At 40.4% G+C, this 20,893-nt stretch overlaps 1 protein-coding gene across 2 annotated transcripts in view; it reads left to right on the top strand.

Annotated features, from left to right (window-relative positions):
* Positions 1-20,893, top strand: part of TPRG1 (tumor protein p63 regulated 1) — a 363,442-nt gene that overhangs the window by 328,984 nt on the left and 13,565 nt on the right. For both annotated transcript variants that reach the window (XM_055568736.1, XM_055568735.1), the window contains one exon: positions 4,718-4,871. In XM_055568736.1, the coding sequence (XP_055424711.1) occupies positions 4,718-4,871 (154 nt within the window). The remainder of the gene's footprint in view (positions 1-4,717; positions 4,872-20,893) is intronic.

The following is a 20,893-nucleotide window of genomic DNA, read 5'->3' as shown; positions in this document are numbered from 1 at the left end:
CAAGCCAGACTTCAGCAATATGTGAACCGTGAACTTCCTGATGTTCAGGCTGGTTTTAGAAAAGGCAGAGGAACCAGAGATCAAATTGCCAACATCTATTGGATCATGGAAAAAGCAAGAGAGTTCCAGAAAAACATCTATTTCTGCTTTATTGACTATGCCAAAGCCTTTGACTGTGTGGATCACGATAAACTGTGGAAAATTCTGAAAGAGATGGGAATACCAGACCACGTGACCTGCCTCTTGAGAAACCTATATGCAGGTCAGGAAGCAACAGTTAGAACCGGAACTATTTGGAACCACAGACTGGTTCCAAATAGGAAAAGGAGTACATCAAGGCTGTATATTGTCACCCTGCTTATTTAACTTATATGCAGAGTATATCATGAGAAATGCTTCAAGCTTGTGCTGGAAGAAGCACAAGCTGGAATCAAGATTGCCGGGAGAAATATCAATAACCTCAGATATGCAGATGACACCACCCTTATGGCAGAAAGTAATAAGAACTAAGGAGCCTCTTGGTGAAAGTGAAAGTGGAGAGTGAAAAAGTTGGCTTAAAGCTCAACATTCAGAAAACAGATCATGGCATCTGGTCCCATCACTTCATGGGAAATAGATGGGGAAACACTGGAAACAGTGACAGACTTTATTATCTTGGGCTTTAAAATCACTGCAGATGGTGACTGCAGCCATGAAATTAAAAGATGCTTATTCCTTGGAAGGAAAGTTATGACCAACCTAGACTGCATATTAAAAAGCAGAGACATTACTTTGCTAACAAAGGTCTGTCTAGTCAAGGCTATGGTTTTTCCAGTGGTCATGTTTGGATGTGAGAGTTGGACTGTGAAGAAAGCTGAGTGCTGAAGAATTGATGCTTTTGAATTGTGGTGTTGGAGAAGACTCTTGAGAGTCCCTTGGACTGCAAGGAGATCCAACCAGTCCATCCTAAAGGAGATCAGTCCTGGGTGTACATTGGAAGGACTGATGCTGAGGCTGAAACTCCAATACTTTGCCCACCTTATGCAAAGAGTTGACTCATTGGAAAAGACTCTGATGCTGGGAGGGATTGGGGGCAGGAGGAGAAGGGGATGACAGAGGATGAGATGGCTGGATGGCATCACCGACTCAATGGACGTGAGTCTAAGTGAACTCCGGGAGTTGGTGATGGACAGGGAGGCCTGGTGTGCTGCTATTCATGGGGTCACAAAGAGTCGGACATGACTGAGCAACTCAACTGAACTGAACTGAACTATCAGAAAGGCAATGTGAAATGTCCAAAGGCATAGAACTAGTGAAAGCCAAAGTTTACCCTTAGAGTATGTTTTTGAAAATGCTATCATATTTTCTTTGCTAAATAATTTGATTTTGGCATTATTTATCTGGGACTATGCTCCCATGTTGATTAATTTGAACAGAGCAGCTCAATGAGAAAGACCCAGTCTTCTCACCCTGGTGACATAACATTTTTATAAATTCCCCCTATACTTCTAGGGCTAACTTATTTTCCTATAATCTCATAATTGCTAATGTTAAAAGAGTATATAAAAATTTACAGCTCCTTTTGAGACAGGGCTTTCTGACCTTTACCTGGGATCCCTGGGCAGGCTTTGTGCCCACAGATTACGGCTGGCTCCTTTAGGCAATTCTTTTATCTCTGTGTCTGTTGGAAATGATGCTGCATTGTGTAATGGCAGGAGCTTAACTTGGGAGGTATTTTGTAACTATAGCCCAGGATGGTGAAAAGACCCCTAAATGGAATCTTGAGAGACCAGGGCTCTCACCAGGTCACCCCTGTGTGTAGTGATGCTTCAGGCAAGCCTTGGTCCTTTCTAAGACTCAGTTTTCTCATCTCCAGAAAGAAGGCACTCAGTTCTATCTTCCAAAAGCCCTTTGGGCTCTGAGATTCTACAGTTTATAAACCTTAAACTATTGCTCCACCGCAAGGTGCCTGATTTGTTCTTTCCCATGTTTGTAAAACATTGTGGTAGGTGCTAAAGTTCCTGAGGAGTGAGGGAACCATACTGGGTGAGGGTTTTGCAGCAGAAGACGTGTTCTCCTCAGTGGGGCTAAGTTGATGTTCCTAAACTAAAGAAGCCACAATCCATAGGTTTCTTGTAGATCTTGTATGTCCTTGACTGGGTAATGCTAGTAGCATCATGACAATAGCTGTCTACACCATCTACACAGAGTTACTGAGGTCATGAAATATCACCATATGGAGACACCCTGAAGGAAAGATGGGGAAATTGAGATTCAGAAAGAGAAATGAGCTTGGCTGTATAGTCACACAGCATTAAGTGTCAAAACCAAGACTCTTCCTCAGTACTCCCTGACTTCTTGTTTGCTGCATTTTTTATTCTATTCCCTCCCCTCGGATGACCACTCCCATGGTACCACATATAACTGTTTAATAAAGCATTCCTGGTCATATTCTCCACAGTTGCCTCAATGATGTTTGACAGAATATGATAGATTTTTATGGCACTCTAGTTCTAAAAGATTTGCTGAGAAATGCCACCTTAGTTTTACCTTTAGAGAAACTGCTCAGTTGTAGATTTCTCTTCCCAGCTATCACCCCTGGAGTTCAGGAGAGAAGGTTGGCTGAACTTGTCTATTTAGAAGTAGTGTACTACATCTCTGAAAGGCATTGCCACACTCAAATTGATCGGTTGCTTAGAAATAGGGTCCCTGTTGAATTTCATGCTTTTAAACTTCCTTTGGGGGTTTCCCTAAAGTGAAAGAATATAAACTATGTTTACTGGGAAAGCTATCTTGGCAAATTTTCATCCCCTTTGGATAAAAGGAAAATTGCACCTAGTACATGAATCGACATATGAAGTAGTAAATAATTGCATCATGCAATTTATTTTAATGGACTCAAGCCAGAATGCTCCATTAACCAGCATACATAGAATATTCATTGAGTTTAAGGCTTATTATCAGGCCAGGGAAAAAAAGGAATGAGGTAAAGTACGGGAGGGTCAGGGGGGAGATAAATATCAGTGTGTATACTCAGTCGTGTCTGACTCTTTTGCAGCCCCATAGACTGAATGCCACAAGGCTTCTCTGGCCATGAGAGTTTTCAGGCAAGAATACTGGAGTGGGTATCCATTTCCTCCTCCAGAGGATCTGTTGTATCCAGGGGTCGAACCCCATCTGCTGTGTCTCCTGCATTGCAGTCAGATTCTTTACCCTCTGAGCCATCAAGGAAGCCAGTATAGCAGCTAAGAAAATGAACCAGCAAAAAGGGAACTTTAGCGATATTCAATGATATTTTAATTTTTCTCTCTTTTCTTTTTTTCTCCTTCCTGGGCAAAGGATTAAGGACAAAAAAAAAAAAAAAAAGGCTGGATATCAGCCTTCAGATAGAATCATCAAAAATCTGAGAATTGGGCAGCAGAATGTTCCAGGCTCTTTTCTTACTTCCCTTTTGTAAAAGAAGCTGAGGCCAATTGGGGTGTTTTATATGTAGGTGTGAGGTTGTGTTTATACACATCTCTACATGGATAAACATTTGAAAACCACAATGACATTCCTAAAGGAATCTATCCTTAATACAGGAAGTGACAGCTTTGTGAAGGTATCACAGTTGAGCTCTGGTTTTTCCTTCTAGATCCCAGGATTTAATTTCTAGAAGAAATGAGAGCTCTGTGATGTTCCATGGGGCTGCTTAGAATTACAGGTAACTTAGTTTTAAAGCTTGTCGAATGCAAAGCACCTGAGATTGGCTTAACCTCCAGGGACCTCTTTGCATTCAGAAATGTCTAAAACCACAAACTGTAAATTCTGAAGGGTACCAGCAAAAAGAAGAGGCCACAGAGATTACAGACTTGTTATTCAGTGAGACCACATTCCCCTCCCACAACTCCCTTCCTATCATCACTCCCAAACCTACTTTCTCTTGCTCTGCACTTGGGTTTACTAAATGGGCTTGGCCTCTAAAAGACAGTGGTGCCTCCCACATACTGTGGATCAGAACTGTGACCAGGCAGAGCTCTGGCATGTGTGTTGCTGCAATTCTGGTGGATGAAATGTGTGCAGAGAACAGAGAACCAGGAGACATAAAAGCTGAGGTCACAGGGCATTTTAAATTGGCCATCAGTTCTCTTAAAGATCAAATATCCCCTTCTTCTACAGAAGTCCCAATGTCTTTTCTCAGTCATTTGTTGCCTGGTTTTACTGCTTGGTAGATTCTATAGTTGCTATTATCTTCCTTCTCCTTGAAACCATCTCCCATGTTGACTATGTCTTCCATGTTTCGATTCCTGTCCTGCCACCTTGACTCTTACTTTCTTCCTTTCTCTTTTAGCTTTGACCATCAGAATATTGGCATAACTTCAGTATGCTTATTTCCAGCCTTGGTTTCTGTCCAGAACACCAGAGTAACATTTCCAACCAAGCATTAATCTACAGAATTCTCAACAACACCTTGAACTCATCATGTTGTTGTTGTTCAGTTGCCAAGTTGTGTCTTCATGACCCCATGGACTGCAGCACACCAGGCCTCTCTGTCCCTCACTCATCATGTTTGAGACCAAATCCATCCTTGTCTTTCTTCTTAAATTCCTTGGAAGAATTCAGCTAGTTGGTAGGTCAGCCTCTTATCTCAGCATCAATACAAAGGCTGACTGGGGTGGTATATTTCCTTTGCATCCTTTTCTTTTTTGGTTTAATCTAATGAAGATGACTAATCTAAGGGAAAGCTTCTTTCTTGCAGGAGACAAGGAGAAGGCCTTAGGATCTACTGGGGGAGTCCTGAGCAACAGCCACTGTTAGTCCGCTGGAATCCGTGGTCCACTGAGATGCCTTTTGCTACCTTCACTGAGCACCCTATGAAATACACAAGTGAGAAGTTTCTCGAAATTTGCAAGGTAGGAGGCAGCTTGGGCATCTCTCTTAAATTAGTTTTTGTGGAGAATCTATGTGCTTTAAAAACATGTACTGTTAAAAAAATGATAAGATTCAACCTGGGTTTTACATAGACAAAAGCTATAATAGGTTTATAGAATTTTTTTTAGTAAACAGTGGAGCTGTTTTATATTAGAAAGAATGCATAGTATTTATATTAACCATATGATGCTATTTCCTCTTGCTAATTTCTTAGCAAAAATTATAGTGTAATATTGTTGAAAAATTGCAATACTTGTGTTCATCTATGTCTATTGCTTCCAGTGTATATAGAATTTTCTGTGTATAATTAAATTATAATTATTTTATTCAGAGAAGGAATGTAGAGTAGTGTTAAGTAGGAAGTCAGATATAGCTCTGTGATCATGTTTAATTACTTTTTTCCTCTAGGCCTTGGTAGTATTATCTCTAAAATGAACATGATGAACAACTGCCTTTCCTCTGAACCTCACTGGGCCATTGTAAGGTTAAATGGGATAAAGTATATATAAATGCTCCATAAATTATAAAGAAATTAAGAGTATTTTTTATGTCTTTAAATCTCATCTTCCCAAGTAGATTTTAATTTTGTCTCAGATGGCTGAGAGGTCCCCTTCTACTATTATTTCAACTTTCCTAGGGACACTTATGGAGAAGGCAACGGCACCCCACTCCCGTACTCTTGCCTGGCAAAGCCCGTGGACGGAGGAGCCTGCTAGGCTGTAGTCCATGGGATCGCTAAGAGTCGGACACGACTGAGCGACTTCACTTTCACTTTTCACTTTCATGCACTGGAGAAGGAAATGGCAACCCACTCCAGTGTTCTTGCCTGGAGAATCCCAGGGTCGGGGGAGCCTGGTGGGAGGGCATCTGTGGGGTCACACAGAGTTGGACACAACTGAAGCAACTTAGCAGCAGCAGCAGGGAGACTTAAGCTGTCCTTGGACACTCTGAATAGTCAGAAAGTAAAACAGAGCTATAAATGCAGTGAAAAATCAGCCTTTATATTTTCAACAAAACCATATATATATATATATAAGAATATACATAAGGGCTTTGAAATTCTTGCCTTCTCTGTCCTTTCTATTTTATCTTTATAGGCTGTCACATCATTTTAGAATATCATAATTCTTTATTTGCTATAAATTCAAAATATGGCAGTCTGCATTTAAGTCCTTTTATGGTTGGATGGCATATATTCTATTTCTTGCTTCATTTTAAACAGACTTCTTCATGTAAGCAAGTGTGTATGTGTATAAACAAATAATTTTAATTGATAAATCCATTATTTTACAAAAAGGATCGGAGGCAAAATATATGTGATTAGAGGCTAGAGGGGGGTCTTCTTTCCCTCTAACACATAAGTGAAGTTGGCTAGAATCCCATTCTGGCTCTCAGCAAAAGGCAAGGGTCTTTTTAAGATTTATTTAGATGTCTTCAGTGGCTTATGGTCTCAAGGTTTGCCTCTGATGTCAAGCACTTGAAGGCACTAAATTAGTTCACTGTATGGATTATGTCATTCTCCTAATTCACCATACCTCAACCCAAGCATCAACATCAGCCCCTAGTCTGACTCTTAACTACCCAAAGTCATATAGAACAACATAACCCTGACACAAAGACATATACATGAGAGAAGACTCACTCAGAGCTTCTGGGAGATACGATAGGAATGTACATCACAATAATGCCCAGACCTTCAGATGGAATATTGGATCTTATTTTTAAAAGACATTATTAACAGTAATGCTCAGATGCATTGCTTCAGAATCTCGTCTTCTCTTTCCTGCTCTTGTTCTCCCCCAAACTCCTGTTCTTTTCCTCTTCCTTATTAAAGTGCAGAGTCATTTATCTGTTTCTTTTTTTTTTAACACATGTTAATCCAACTGAAAGAACTTAATAATGTATGTTTCCAAAGCCATTTCCTGCCTTTAAAGGGAATCTGGTTCTAATAATTAATATAATATATATTTTGAAGTAGTAGTCACTCTTTTTTATTACAAGTCAAAAATAAATACCACCTGCTTTGGTTATGGCATCCATCACTTTCTGGGCCAAGTCTTCTCTTATTTCTCATACCTGGTATCTTTAAGCACTTATTCTCTGAGTGTTCTTTGCTGGAAGAACAGGGTAAAGGACTGAAAAACAAGTTCTGTTACCTTCAGAGAAATACCACTGCATGGCTCTAATACTCGATAGTGCTTTATTTTTTTCTGCCATATAGAAATAAAATTGAATACTTTAAAAGGAAGATGAAAAATAAAATATCAAAAGGGAGTGAAAACAAGGTCCTACTGTATAGCACAGGGAACTCTGCTCAATGTTAAGTGGCAGCCTGGATGGGAGGGGAGTTTAGGGGAGAATGGATACATGTATACATATGGCTAAGTCCCTTTACTATTCACTTGAAACTATCACAACTTTGTTAATTGGCTATACTCCAATATAAGAGAGAAAGTTTAAAAAAGGGGTTGTGGTAGAATCAGATCAGATCAGATCAGTCGCTCAGTCGTGTCCGACTCTTTGCGACCCCATGAATCGCAGCACGCCAGGCCTCCCTGTCCATCACCAACTCCCGGAGTTCACTCAGACTCACGTCCATCGAGTCAGTGATGCCATCCAGCCATCTCATCCTCTGTCGTCTGCTTCTCCTCCTGCCCCCAATCCCTCCCAGCATCAGAGTCTTTTCCAATGAGTCAACTCTTTGCATGAGGTGGCCAAAGTACTGGAGTTTCAGCGTTAGCATCATTCCTTCCAAAGAAATCCCAGGGCTGATCTCCTTCAGAATGGACTGGTTGGATCTCCTTGCAGTCCAAGGGACTCTCAAGAGTCTTCTCCAACACCACAGTTCAAAAGCATCAATTCTTCGGCGCTCAGCCTTCTTCACAGTCCAACTCTCACATCCATATATGACCACAGGAAAAACCATAGCCTTGACTAGATGAACCTTTTTTGGCAAAGTAATGTGGTAGAATAACTACCCCCTAAATATACATGAATGCAGCTAGTAGACTGGAACATTACATTTTGCCCAAGACTTCCTATCAGCCAAGGGAAACTTGAGGTTCATATAGCTCTCCTTAGATAGAAGTAAGAATAGGGGTGGTGTGTGTGTTTGTGTGTGTGTGTGTATGTGTGTGTGCACACACACTTGTGCATACATGGGTATGAGCAGGGCAAGTGGTTGATTAATTGGTTGGTTTTCAGTCAATCAAACTACTTTGTGAATCTGTTAAGTGTATTTTCTTTAAGGATTTTCTCATTCAACTATTCTTTCAAAGTCTTCTTTTCTTCCTATAAACAGTCTGGAACCTTCATTTGCCAAACCATTTCTTAGTCAAAGGCCACCCTGAGTCCCAGATCTCTAAGAAAACAAGTGATCTCAGTCTGGGATATGAGATGATGACTGCTCTGATCCAGTTCTTTGTGTCTTGTTTTCTCTTTTGTTGTTGGTTTTTATGTCACAAAGTTATTTGTGTTTAGGACTTTTTCCAAAATTGGCTTTGATTAATTCTCAGTTATATTAAAGCAAAAGTATAAATAAGAATAGTAATTCTGGGGATATAGAATTCCTTTTATATGAATATTTTGGTATAATACAATTTTTAAAGGGTGATTTAAACTGCCTTTTTTAAATTTCTCTAGTAAATGAAATAGGGAAAAGTAAAAGAATATGGCGAAAGTGCGTAACTAAATGAAATACCTGAAGCAATTTAATTCAATTTGAAAATGAAGGTCACTCAGTCATGTCTGACTCTTTGTCTGACTCTTTCTTCAGGCCAGAATACCAGAGTGGGTAGCCTTCTCCAGGGGATCTTCCCTACCCAGGGATCGAGCCCAGGTCTCCCACATTGCAGGCAGATTCTTTACCAGCTGATCCACAAGGGAAGCCCAAGAATACTGGAATGGGTAGCCTATCCTTTCTCCAGGGGATCTTCCCAATTCAGGAATCAAACTGGGGCCTTCTGCATTGCAGGCAGATTTTTTTTACCAACTGAGCTTTGAGGGAAGCCCTAATTCAATTTAGGAAACCCACAATGGCAGAAGAGAGGAAATTATGTGGAACTGAGCTCTCCACAGTCAAAAATTTCAAATTATTTACTATCTAATGGAATAATTTATTTTTAAAAGTACATTTATAAAATTCATTTTTTTTTGTTTTGTTTTTACTCAGAGTCTTTTATTCTACAGCACTTGGAATCTCTTTGTTTGACAAATGTTTTCTAGTACCTACAAGTTGTGGGTATTATGATTGTGATTAAGAATACAAATATGAATGAGACAAGATTCTTGCCTTTGTGGAAGGCATTGTTTAATAGAGGAAGCAGATAAAAATACAAACATTTTAAAATAAATATTAAAGAACGGAAAAAGAAGTTTGGATCAGATGCAAAGATGTGGAGACAGTTGAAAGTGCATGGAGTGTCTTAGACACAGATAGCTTAGCTGGAGTTGAATCTTGTGTATTTCTCACCATAATTGTATTGGCTCATATGGTACATATAAGTACCTAAACTACATTAGGGGTGCTAGGAATGGAGAGAGATGAAGAAATCTTGAGATATTCAGGATATCACTGGAAGAAGATAACTGATAGGATATGGTAGGTGAATGAGAAGAAGTCAAAGATGGTAGTCTGTTTTGGTAGATGGTGAGTCCATTAATTTAAATGGAGAGAACTAAAAGAAGAGTAGGTATGGGGATTCTGTTTAGGACATGTTGAGTTTGAAATGTTCATGAAATGTGGAGTTGAGCTGGTTGCCAGGAAGTTAGAAATTTAGGTCTGTTTGAAGCTCAGGAGACAAAGTTGAACTGGTAATAGTTGTCAGATCATACAATACCGGGGCAAAGCTGAGTCATGGGATTGATTGGGCTAAAAGGTACCTGAGGAAGGAGCATTAATGGGTAAATTGCATTCAAATTCAAATTCATACTATCTCTAAGTCCTTCAGCATTGATCTAAAAAATGCCCATCAATTTATGAAATACTATGTCAAAATTCACTACTTCTTTTACCTGTCTCACTAACTCTACATCATTTCTACATCTGATAAGTATGATAGTCAAGTGGCCTCTTTCCAGATATTGTTGCTTACTTCCAAGCCTTACCAACTTTTTCAATCTGCGCGTTCACATACTTTGCATTACTTGTATAAACATTTGTGAAAATAGAAACAATTTTGGTATTGCTTTTATTATTACAAGACATAATAATTTCATATAAATTTTGTAATTTAGTTCAGTTCAGTTGCTCAGTCGTGTCCGACTCTTTGTGACCCCATGAATCGCAGCATGCCAGGCCTCCCTGTCCATCACTAACTCCCGGAGTTCACTCAGACTCACACATACCATCCAGCCATCTCATCCTCTGTCGTCCCCTTTTCCTCCGGCCCCAATCAGAGTCTTTTCCAATGAGTCAACTCTTCACATGAGGTGGCCAAAGTACTGGAGTTTCAGCTTTAGCATCATTCCTTCCAAAGAAATCTCAGGGCTGATCTCCTTCAGAATGGACTGGTTGGATCTCCTTGCAGTCCAAGGGACTCTCAAGAGTCTTCTCCAACACGACAGTTCAAAAGCATCAATTCTTCGGTGCTCAGCTTTCTTCACAGTCCAACTCTCACATCCATACATGACCACAGGAAAAACCATAGCCTTGACTAGACAGACCTTTGTTGTAATTACATGATATTTATTGATTACAGTTTGCATGTTTTCATGTAATTCAACTAACAAAAACTCTTTGAGGTCAGAATGCTACCTCCACTTTAAAAGTGAAGGTTCTTACAGTGGTTAAGTGAATTGACTGAGGTCTTATAATAATAACTGTATTTCCACATTCAAATAATTTGTTAATGCTCAAGGAAATGCCTAAAAACCAGAAGGAAGTCTCTATGTGTGTGTGCATATTCATAGTCATGGCTATGATATATGATAGGGTAGGATATGATATCATATTTTTACAACCAAGGTCAGTTATTCTTAATTGTTTCATCCACTTTATATTTGCAACTTCTAGCCGTATCTTTCTTCTTTTAACCATTTGTTACGGAATTAGTTTCATTTGCCCAATGCACAGCAAGCCAAATGCTTAGATGCTGAGGTTTTCTGCAGAGAAAGGATTTCTTCCTAAGGAAGCCAAAAGAGAAGAAAAGAGAACAGATCTCCAATCTGCCTCCCCAAACCCAAGAGGCTTGAGATATTTATGAGATAAAGAAGCAGGGTGGTCTGAGGCATGGAGAAAAGTGATTGGAGGCAAGAAAAAGCTGAGGCGATCCGTGTTCCATGCAGGCATACCTGAGTTAACTGCTGCTTCTTCGTATGCATATTCAGAAAATGGCAGCATCAGCATGATCTGAGGGTGGAGTTTTTGGCCCTCTGACATCAAGAGGTCATTCTTTGGACACTTACATAGGCCCAGTTAAATGGTCAGAATCTCGACTAATTTGAACCTTCAAGACTAGCTCCATGTTTTGAAAATTAACTTAAGCCACCATTGCTATGGCTACCCATAATTAGAGGCATGATGGATAAGGGGCAGTTAAAGGAATCCTGTGATATATTCTTTAATCTACATGAAGCTTGGAGGGCTTGCAATTTGCAGGAACAATTAAAGTGAGTTTAATCAGTGAAGACAGGTTACAGAGTAGTATTTATTAAGCAAATTATAGACCAAGGATCTAACTGATTACTGCGCTTGATTTCACATTGTCTTAATGGATTCTTTGATTGTGGGGAGAGTCTTGTTGAGAGGAACTAGTGATTGAGTCCAGAGCTTTACAATAATAGTGAATAGATCATGAATGCTCTATTGCCTAATCAAAGTGAGCCACAGACCAAACCTTTTTTACTTTTGTCTGGCATCTTTCTTCTTATTTTTGAGAGAATTATGAAACTGAACCAATATTTTAGTAATCAAATGTAACTTTATATTCTTAACCCCTTGGTTTCCCACCACATAGACTGAACAAATATTTATTTGATTATTTTTGTTATTTTAATTGTTTGGCTGCTCGGCTTTTGGAGTCTTCATTCCCTGACTTAGGATTGAACCTAGATTGAATGACTAATTTCATTGGTCTTGACAATGAAATCACTGAGTCCTAACCATTGGATTGCCATGGCATTCCTTAACAAATATTTGTTAAGTGTCCACCTGGCATACTGTTAATATATGCAGAGCAATGCAGTGGATACTCATTGGAATTTTGTTGTTTGTTGAGTTGCTGAGTTGTGTCTTACCCTTTTGTGACCCCATGGACTGTATTCTGCCAGGCTCCTCTGTCTATTGGATTTTCCAGGCAAGAATGTTAGAGTAGCCATTTCCTTTTCCAGGGGCTCTTTGGAACCCAGGGATCGAACTTGTGTCTCCTGCATTGGCAGACAGATTCTTTACCGCTGAGCCACCAGGGAAGCCCTACTTGTGGGGATGGCAAGAAGAATAAAACAGATTTTGCCCTCCAGACATTTATAGTCTAGAGGGAGAATGCAAAAATGGTACTTAAAAAATTATAATTTAATGTACAAATACTGTTGATAGAATCAAAAGGTTCTATCAGAGCCCAGCAAAAAGGATAAGTCCAGAAGTTAACAAATGTGATAACATTTGATGTGAATGAAACTCAAGAGTGATTTAGCCATCAAAGCAGATGCAGAAAGACATTTTAAGTAAAAGAAACATGATTAGAAGCTGCAAATTACAAACATGTATAAGATGTTCTTGGACAAAGAGTCATTCACTTAAGCTAGAGTTTAAAGTGTGTGTGTGTATGTGTGTGTGCGTATGTGTGTGTGCGTGCATGTGCATATATGCATGGGGAGGGTTGGGGAAATGGAATAGGATGAGGATAGAAATTAGAATTTGTAGGAAAAAAAGCTTCTGCCTCAGTCTCCTTTTTTGCTCTATACTCCTGAACATACTCACAGTCACAGTGTATCTATAAAGATAATTCCAAATAATCGTGCAAGGATGATATAAACATTCTGTTCAGTTGTGCGGCTTCCCAAGTGGTTTCCGTTGTTGGGTGTTGGATGGGCTTACTTTTTATTTCAACATGCTTCGCTTGCTACAACGGGAGGGTGAAACCTGTAGCCTGAGGCTTGGAAAACCTGCTCAGCAAAGGAATGTGGGCCTGCAGGCATGAAACCTGGTCTCTTTACCAAGGGTAAACAGGAAGCAAGAGATGGTTGTAATAAGGAAAACTGAGACTCTGGGCAGTGAACTGCTGGCAGACAGCACCTGAAGCAAACCAGGGGCCCAGTCACTCAGCTGGTAAATAATTGCTGTAAAGTCAAGAATATCACACACACACACACACACACACACACATACATACACCACACACATATCCTTTACCCTAACCAGCACTCAGGCCTTTTGTAACCGGAGTTGTTAAAACTTGACCCTTTGCTTTTGAGGCTGGAATAATAGAGGGAGCCAGGGGTGGGCGTATAAAAGCTTTTAAAGAAAAGTATGTGGCTGGTGGCATTCATATCAAATGACACCACGTTCCTGTCACACAGATTAAGTTCAGGTGCTTGAAATGCTCAAGAGCCAGCCTGGGGACTTGGCCTTTTGTCTGCCTCTCCTTCATGCCCATCTTGTCCCTCTGTCTTCATGGTCCATCTTCTTAAAGAGCTCACAGAAATGACTAGAAATGAAGGGCATCTTACTTGAGTGAAATGCCAAGTTCACTGAATGTAAAGTAGTGTCAACTTTTTCCTTCCAGCATTTTGATTCTGAGGCCACAGAGAATTCTCATGAAATAAAACTTACGATGAGGACTGGGGAGGCATTCTGTAACCCAATTTCATATATATATATATATATATAAAATCTGTGAAAAGGCATCCTGACAACCAAGAAGGTGTTGCCCATGGAAAAGTTGAGGTGAACTGAGCTTTGGACTTCAGGAAATCATAGTTAAATGATGACATAGTTAATTATTTATTCACAATATTGATTATTGGCAATAGGCTTCCTTTAGCCTTTGCAATATGACTCCAAGTTCTACCTTAATCTTACATCCTTCCCCAGACCTTCCTGGAAGACATTAGCAGGTGGGCATATGTGCATAGAGCTTTTACAAAGCCTTATTTATTGAAGTTAGTTTGATCTTTGTAGACAACTTATGAATTTGATGCTATTCAGTTCAGTTCAGTTGCTCAGTCATGTCCGACTCTTTGTGACCCCGCAGCATGCCAGGCATCTCTGTCCATCACCAACTCCCAGAGTTCACTCAAACTCACATCCATCGAGTCGGTGATGCCATCCAGCCATCTCATCCTCTGTCATCCCCTTCTCCTCCTGCCCCCAATCCCTCCCAGCATCAGAGTCTTTTCCAATGAGTCAACTCTTCGCATGAGGTGGCTAAAGTACTGGAGTTTCAGCTTCAGCATCATTCCTTCCAAAGAACACCCAGGACTGATCTCGTTTAGGATGGACTGGTTGGATCTCCTTGCAGTCCAAGGGACTCTCAAGAGTCTTCTCCAACACCACAGTTCAAAAGCATCAATTCTTCTGTGCCTAGCTTTCTTCACAGTCCAACTCTCACATCCATACATACCACTGGAAAAACCATAGCCTTGACTAGACGGATCTTTGTTGGCAAAGTAACGTCTCTGCTTTTGAATATGCTATCTAGGTTGGTCATAACTTTCCTTCCAAGGAGTAAGTGTCTTTTAATTTCATGGCTGCAGTCACCATCTGCAGTGATTTTAAAGCCCAGAAAAACAAAGTCTGACACTGTTTCTACTGTCTCCCCATCTATTTCCCATGAAGTGATGGGACCAGATGCCATGATCTTAGTTTTCTGAATGTTGAGCTTTAAGCCAACTTTTTCACTCTCCTCTTTCACTTTCATCAGGAGGCTTTTTAGTTCCTCTTCACTTTCTGCCATAAGGGTGGTGTCATCTGCATATCTGAGGTTATTGATATTTCTCCCAGCAATCTTGATTCCAGCTTGTGTTTCTTCCAGCCCAGGGTTTCTCATGATGTACTCTGCATATAAGTTAAATAAGCAGGGTGATAATATACAGCCTTGATGTACTCCTTTTCCTATTTGGAACCAGTCAGTTGTTCCATGTCCGGTTCTAACTGTTGCTTCCTGACCTGCATATAGGTTTCTCAAGAGGCAGGTCAGGTGGTCTGGTATTCCCATCTCTTTCAGAATTTTCCACAATATATTGTGATCCACACAGTCAAAGGCTTTGGCGTACTCATTAAAGAAAAATAGATGTTTTTCTGGAACTCTCTTGCTTTTTCCATGATCCAGCAGATGTTGACAATTTGATCTCTGGTTCCTCTGCTTTTTCTAAAACCAGCTTGAACATCTGGAAATTCACGGTTCACGTATTGCTGAAGCCTGGCTTGGAGGATTTTGAGCATTACTTTACTAGCGTGTGAGATGAGTGCAGTTGTGTAGTAATTTGAGCATTCTTTGGCATTGCCTTTCTTTGGGATTGGAATGAAAATTGACCTTTTCCAGTCCTGTGGCCACTGCTGAGTTTTCCAAATTTACTGGCATATTGAGTGCAGCACTTTCACAGCATCATCTTTCAGGATTTGGAATAGCTCAACTGGAATTCCATCACCTCCACTAGCTTTGTTCATAGTGATGCTTTCTAAGGCCCACTTGACTTCACATTCCAGGATGTCTGGCTCTAGGTCAGTGGTCACACCATTGTGATTATCTTGGTCATGAAGATCTTTTCTGTACAGTTCTTCTGTGTATTCTTGCCACCTCTTCTTAATATCTTCTGCTTCTGTTAGGTCCATACCATTTCTGTCCTTTATCAAGCCCATCTTTGCATGAAATGTTCTCTTGTTATCTCTTATTTTCTTGAAGGGATCTCTAGTCTTTCCCATTCTGTTGTTTTCCTCTATTTCTTTGCATTGATCGCTGAGGAAGGCTTTCTTAGCTCTTCTTGCTATTCTTTGGAACTCTGCATTCAGATGCTTATATCTTTCCTTTTCTCCTTTGCTTTTCACTTCTCTTCTTTTCACAGCTATTTGTAAGGTCTCCCCAGACAGCCATTTTGCTTTTTTGCATTTCTTTTCCATGGGGATGGTCTTGATCCCTGAATCCTGTACAGTGTCATGAACCTCAGTCCATAGTTCATCAGGCACTCTATCAGATCTAGTCCCTTAAATCTATTTCTCACTTCCACTGTATAATCATAAGGGATTTGATTTAGGTCATACCTGAATGGTCTAGTGGTTTTCCCTACTTTCTTCAATTTAAGTCTGAATTTGGCAATAAGGAGTTCATGATCTGAGCCACAGTCAGCTCCCGGTCTTGTTTTTGCTGACTGTATAGAGCTTCTCCATCTTTGGCTGCAAAGAATATAATCAGTCTGATTTCAGTGTTGACCATCTGGTGATGTCCATGTGTAGAGTCTTCTCTTGTGTTTTTGCTATGACCAGCGTGTTCTGGCAAAACTCTATTAGCCTTTGCCCTGCTTCGTTCCGTATTCCAAAGCCAAATTTGCCTGTTACTCCAGGTGTTTCTTGACTTCCTACTTTTGCATTCCAGTCCCCTCTAATGAAAAGGACATCTTTTTTGGGTGTCAGTTCTAAAAGGTCTTGTAGGTCTTCATAGAACTGTTCAACTTCAGCTTCTTCAGTGTTACTGTTTGGAGCATAGACTTGGATTACTGTGATGTTGAATGGTTTGCCTTGGAAACGAACAGAGATCATTCTGTCGTTTTTAAGATTGCATCCAAGTACTGCATTTCAGAGTCTTTTTTTGACCATGATGGCTACTCCATTTCTTCTAAGGGATTCCTGCCCGCAGTAGTAGATATAATGGTCATCTGAGTTAAATTCACCCATTCCAGTCCATTTCAGTTCACTGATTCCTAGAATGTCAACATTCACTCTTGCCATCTCCTGTTTGACCACTTCCAATTTGCCTTGATTCATGGACCTAACATTCCAGGTTCCTATGCAATATTGCTCTTTACAACATTGGACCTTGTTTCTATCACCAGTCACATCCACAACTGGGTATTGTTTTTGCTTTGGGTCCATCCCTTCATTCTTTCTGGAGTTATTTCTCCACTGATCTCCAGTAGCATCTTGGGCACCTACCGACCCAGGGAGTTCTTCTTTTAGTATCCTATCATTTTGCCTTTTCATACTGTTCATGGGGTTCTCAAGGCAAGAATACTGAAGTGGTTTGCCATTCCTTTCTCCAGTGGACCACATTCTTTGAAACCTCTCCACCATGACCCGCCTGTCTTGGGTGGCCCCACAGGGCATGGCTTTAGTTTCATTGAGTTAGACAAGGCTGTGGTCTGTGTGATTAGATTGACTAGTTTTCTGTGATTGTGGTTTCAGTGTGTCTGCCCTCTGATGCCCTCTCCCAACACTTACCATCTTACTTGGGTTTCTCTCACCTTGGACGTAGGGAATCTCTTCAGGGCTGCTCTAGCAAAGCACAGCTGCTGCTCCTTACCTTGCAAGAGGGGTATCTCCTCACCACTGCCCCTCCTGACCTTGAACGTGGAGTAGCTCCTCTCTCGGCCCTCCTGCGCCTGCACAGCCACCGTTCCTTGGACGGTGCTTGATGCTATTAATATCTTTATTTTATAGAAGAGGAACTATAAAATTCAGAGAGGTTAGACTTGCCCAAGATCACACAGCTAGTGAGAACCACATTAGCAATGTAAGACCAGATCTGTTTGATCTGAATACTCATGGTATATCATGTTCTATACTTCCTTTAGTTCAGTGGTTCTCAGCAGGAGATGATTTTATCCCTGGGGGACATTGGCAATATGTGGACAATACTATTGATTGTCACCTCTGGGATTGAGGTGCTACTGCTTAGCTTTCTAAAATCTGGAGGACATACTCCCCTGCTGGAAATAATATCCTAGCCCCAAATAGCAATAATTCCAAGGTAGAGAAATATTAGATTAGTTGTATAAATGAATAGCCATACTTGTGACTCTGATTCTCAGAAAACTGGATGAAAGTTTGAGATGCATATATGAAATGTGATAGAGTAAAAAATAATCTTTGCCTTGACTATTTGGGAAGGTATTGTGGAAGAGAAAGGATTTGAGCTTTGTTGTGAAAGATGAGTAAGAGCATGGGGACTGTAACTCTTTGTGGATTGAACAGACTATCAGAGAGTTTCTTAGGCAAACTTAATACAGTGGGTTTTTTTATTTTTTAAAGGAAAAGTTTTCTACAAAGAAAACCCTTCTAAGAACCCAAATATATAAAACCGATAAAAATAAAGCAGCTATGATTGATGTGATTGTAGCTTTTCTTTCCTAACTTTTTCCTAAGACTTCAGGCATGTGTGTGTGTGTGTGTGTGTGTGTGTGTGTGTGTGTATGTGTTTAATTCTATTAATAATAGCATTTTCTTGCTTTTCAAAAGAATTCTGACTTGGATAATGTATGATATGGTCACCCAACCTATAAGGAAAAGTGTTGTAAGAAACAAGTTTCAAAAAGTATCGAGACTGATTTTTTTCTATATCCCTTTGGAAAATTAAGAACATGAATTCTTTCCTAAATACTAGAATTTCATTCAAACTCTTCTAGAAACTTACATAACTATAATACAGGTGTCAAAACCTAGAAATAAAACATCAGTACAATACTATACTGTAGCAGGGCTTCGTTGGTGGCTCAGGTGGTAAAGAGTCTACCTGTAATGTAAGAGACCCAGGTTCTATCCCTGGGTCAGGAACATCCCCTGGAGAAGGAAATGGCAACCCACTTTACTATTCTTGCCTGGAGAATCCTCTGGACAGAGGAGCCTGGAAGGCAACAGTTCATGGTCACAAAGAGTCAGACACGACTGAGTGACTAACACTTTCACTTTCATAGTACTATTAACTAAAATACAGATCTTATCCAAATTTCATCAGCTTTTTGATTTGTTTTTCCTAATGTTTTCTGCGTACTCCAGAATTCAATCCAAGATTCCATGTTATATTTAAGTATTCTGTTTCTTTATTCTCCTCTAAACTGTGACAGTCTCTCAGTCTTTCCTTTTTCTTTTTTTTTCCCACGACCTCGGGGCTTTTGATAGAATGTTCTCATGGTGGCTGGATCATGGAAAAAGCAAGAGAGTTCCAGAAAAACATCTATTTCTGCTTTATTGACTATGCCAAAGCCTTTGACTGTGTGGATCACAAAAAACTGTGGAAAATTCTGAAAGAGATGGGAATACCAGACCACCTGATCTGCCTCTTGAGAAATTTGTATGCAGGTCAGGAAGCAACAGTTAGAACTGGACATGGAACAACAGACTGGTTCCAAATAGGAAAAGGAGTTCGTCAAGGCTGTGTATTGTCACCCTGTTTATTTAACTTATATGCAGAGTAATCATGAGAAACGCTGGACTGGAAGAAACACAAGCTGGAATCAAGATTGTCGGGAGAAATATCGATAACCTCAGATATGCAGATGACACCACCCTTATGGCAGAAAGTAAAGAGGAACTCAAAAGTCTCTTGATGAAAGTGAAAGTGGAGAGTGAAAAAGTTGGCTTAAAGCTCAACATTCAGAAAACTAAGATCATGGCATCTGGTCCCACCACTTCATGGGAAATAGATGGGGAAACAGTGGAAACAGTGTCAGACTTTATTTTTCTGGGCTCCAAAATCACTGCAGATGGTGACTGCAGCCATGAAATTAAAAGACACTTACTCCTTGGAAGGAAAGTTATGACCAACCTATATAGCATATTCATAAGCAGAGACATTACTTTGCCAACAAAGGTCTGTCTAGTCAAGGCTATGGTTTTTCTAGTGGTCATGTATGGATGTGAGAATTGGACTGTGAAGAAGGCTGAGTGCCGAAGAATTGATGCTTTTGAACTGTGGTGTTGGAGAAGACTCTTGAGAGTCCCTTGGACTGCAAGGAGATCCAACCAGACCATTCTGAAGGAGATCAGCCCTGGGATTTCTTTGGAAGGAATGGTGCTGAAGCTGAAACTCCAGTACTTGGGCCACCTCATATGAAGAGTTGACTCATTGGAAAAGACTCTGATGCTGGGAGGGATTGGGGGCAGGAGGAGAAGGGGATGACAGAGGATGAGATGGCTGGATGGCATCACTGACTCGATGGATGTGTGAGTCTGAGTGAACTCCGGGAGTTGGTGATGGACAGGGAGGCCTGGCGTGCTGCAATTCATGGGGTCGCAAAAAGTCGGACATGACTGAGCGACTGATCTGATCTGATCTGATGGAGGATTTGGCTGATGTTTTCTCATGATTAGTTTGAAGTCTGCTTTTTAAGGGCAAAAATACTGCAGAAGTGACGCTGTGTCCTTTCACCGCATCATATTGCAGGTTCACTGTGCCTGTATGCCTTGTTACAGATATTAACTTAATCATTTGTCTAAGATGGTGTGTGCCAGATTGCTCTTTTGTAAAGTTAGTATTTTTCCTTTATAATTGATAAATACCTTGAAAGAGATACTTTGATGCTCAACCCATGTCTTTTGAAATCATGGTTTCTGAATAGAATTTAATATATATCCTTTGGCATCCAGGGAATTTTTATTACTTTAAAATAGGGCATATCACAAGATTAAAAAAATACTTTCTCAAGTCTATAATGCATATTAAGGAAATTGGCATTCAATGTCTGGAATTGAAAGGAGTAGGACTAAGGAATCTAAACTCTTTCTTGCCTGTGATAATATTTACATCTATAAATAGTAAGCTTTGGGCTTCCCTGGTGGCTCAGAGGTAAAAGCGTCTGCCTCCAATGCGGGAGACCCGGGTTTGATCCCTGGGCTGGGAAGATCCCCTGGAGAAGGAAATGGTAACCCACTCCAGTATTCTTGCCTGGAGAATCCCATGGACGGAGAATCCCATGGATGGAGAAGCCTGGTAGGCTACAGTCCATGGGGTTGCAAAGAGTTGGACACAACTGAGCGACTTCACTTTCACTTTCACTTTCATCAGATCAGATCAGATCAGTCACTCAGTAGTGTCCGACTCTTTGTGACCCCATGAATCGCAGCACGTCAGGCCTC

Source organism: Bubalus kerabau, chromosome 2 (genome assembly GCF_029407905.1).
Source record: "Bubalus kerabau isolate K-KA32 ecotype Philippines breed swamp buffalo chromosome 2, PCC_UOA_SB_1v2, whole genome shotgun sequence".
Lineage (NCBI taxonomy): Eukaryota > Metazoa > Chordata > Mammalia > Artiodactyla > Bovidae > Bubalus > Bubalus kerabau.
This window is presented reverse-complemented; position numbering and strand designations above follow the sequence as displayed.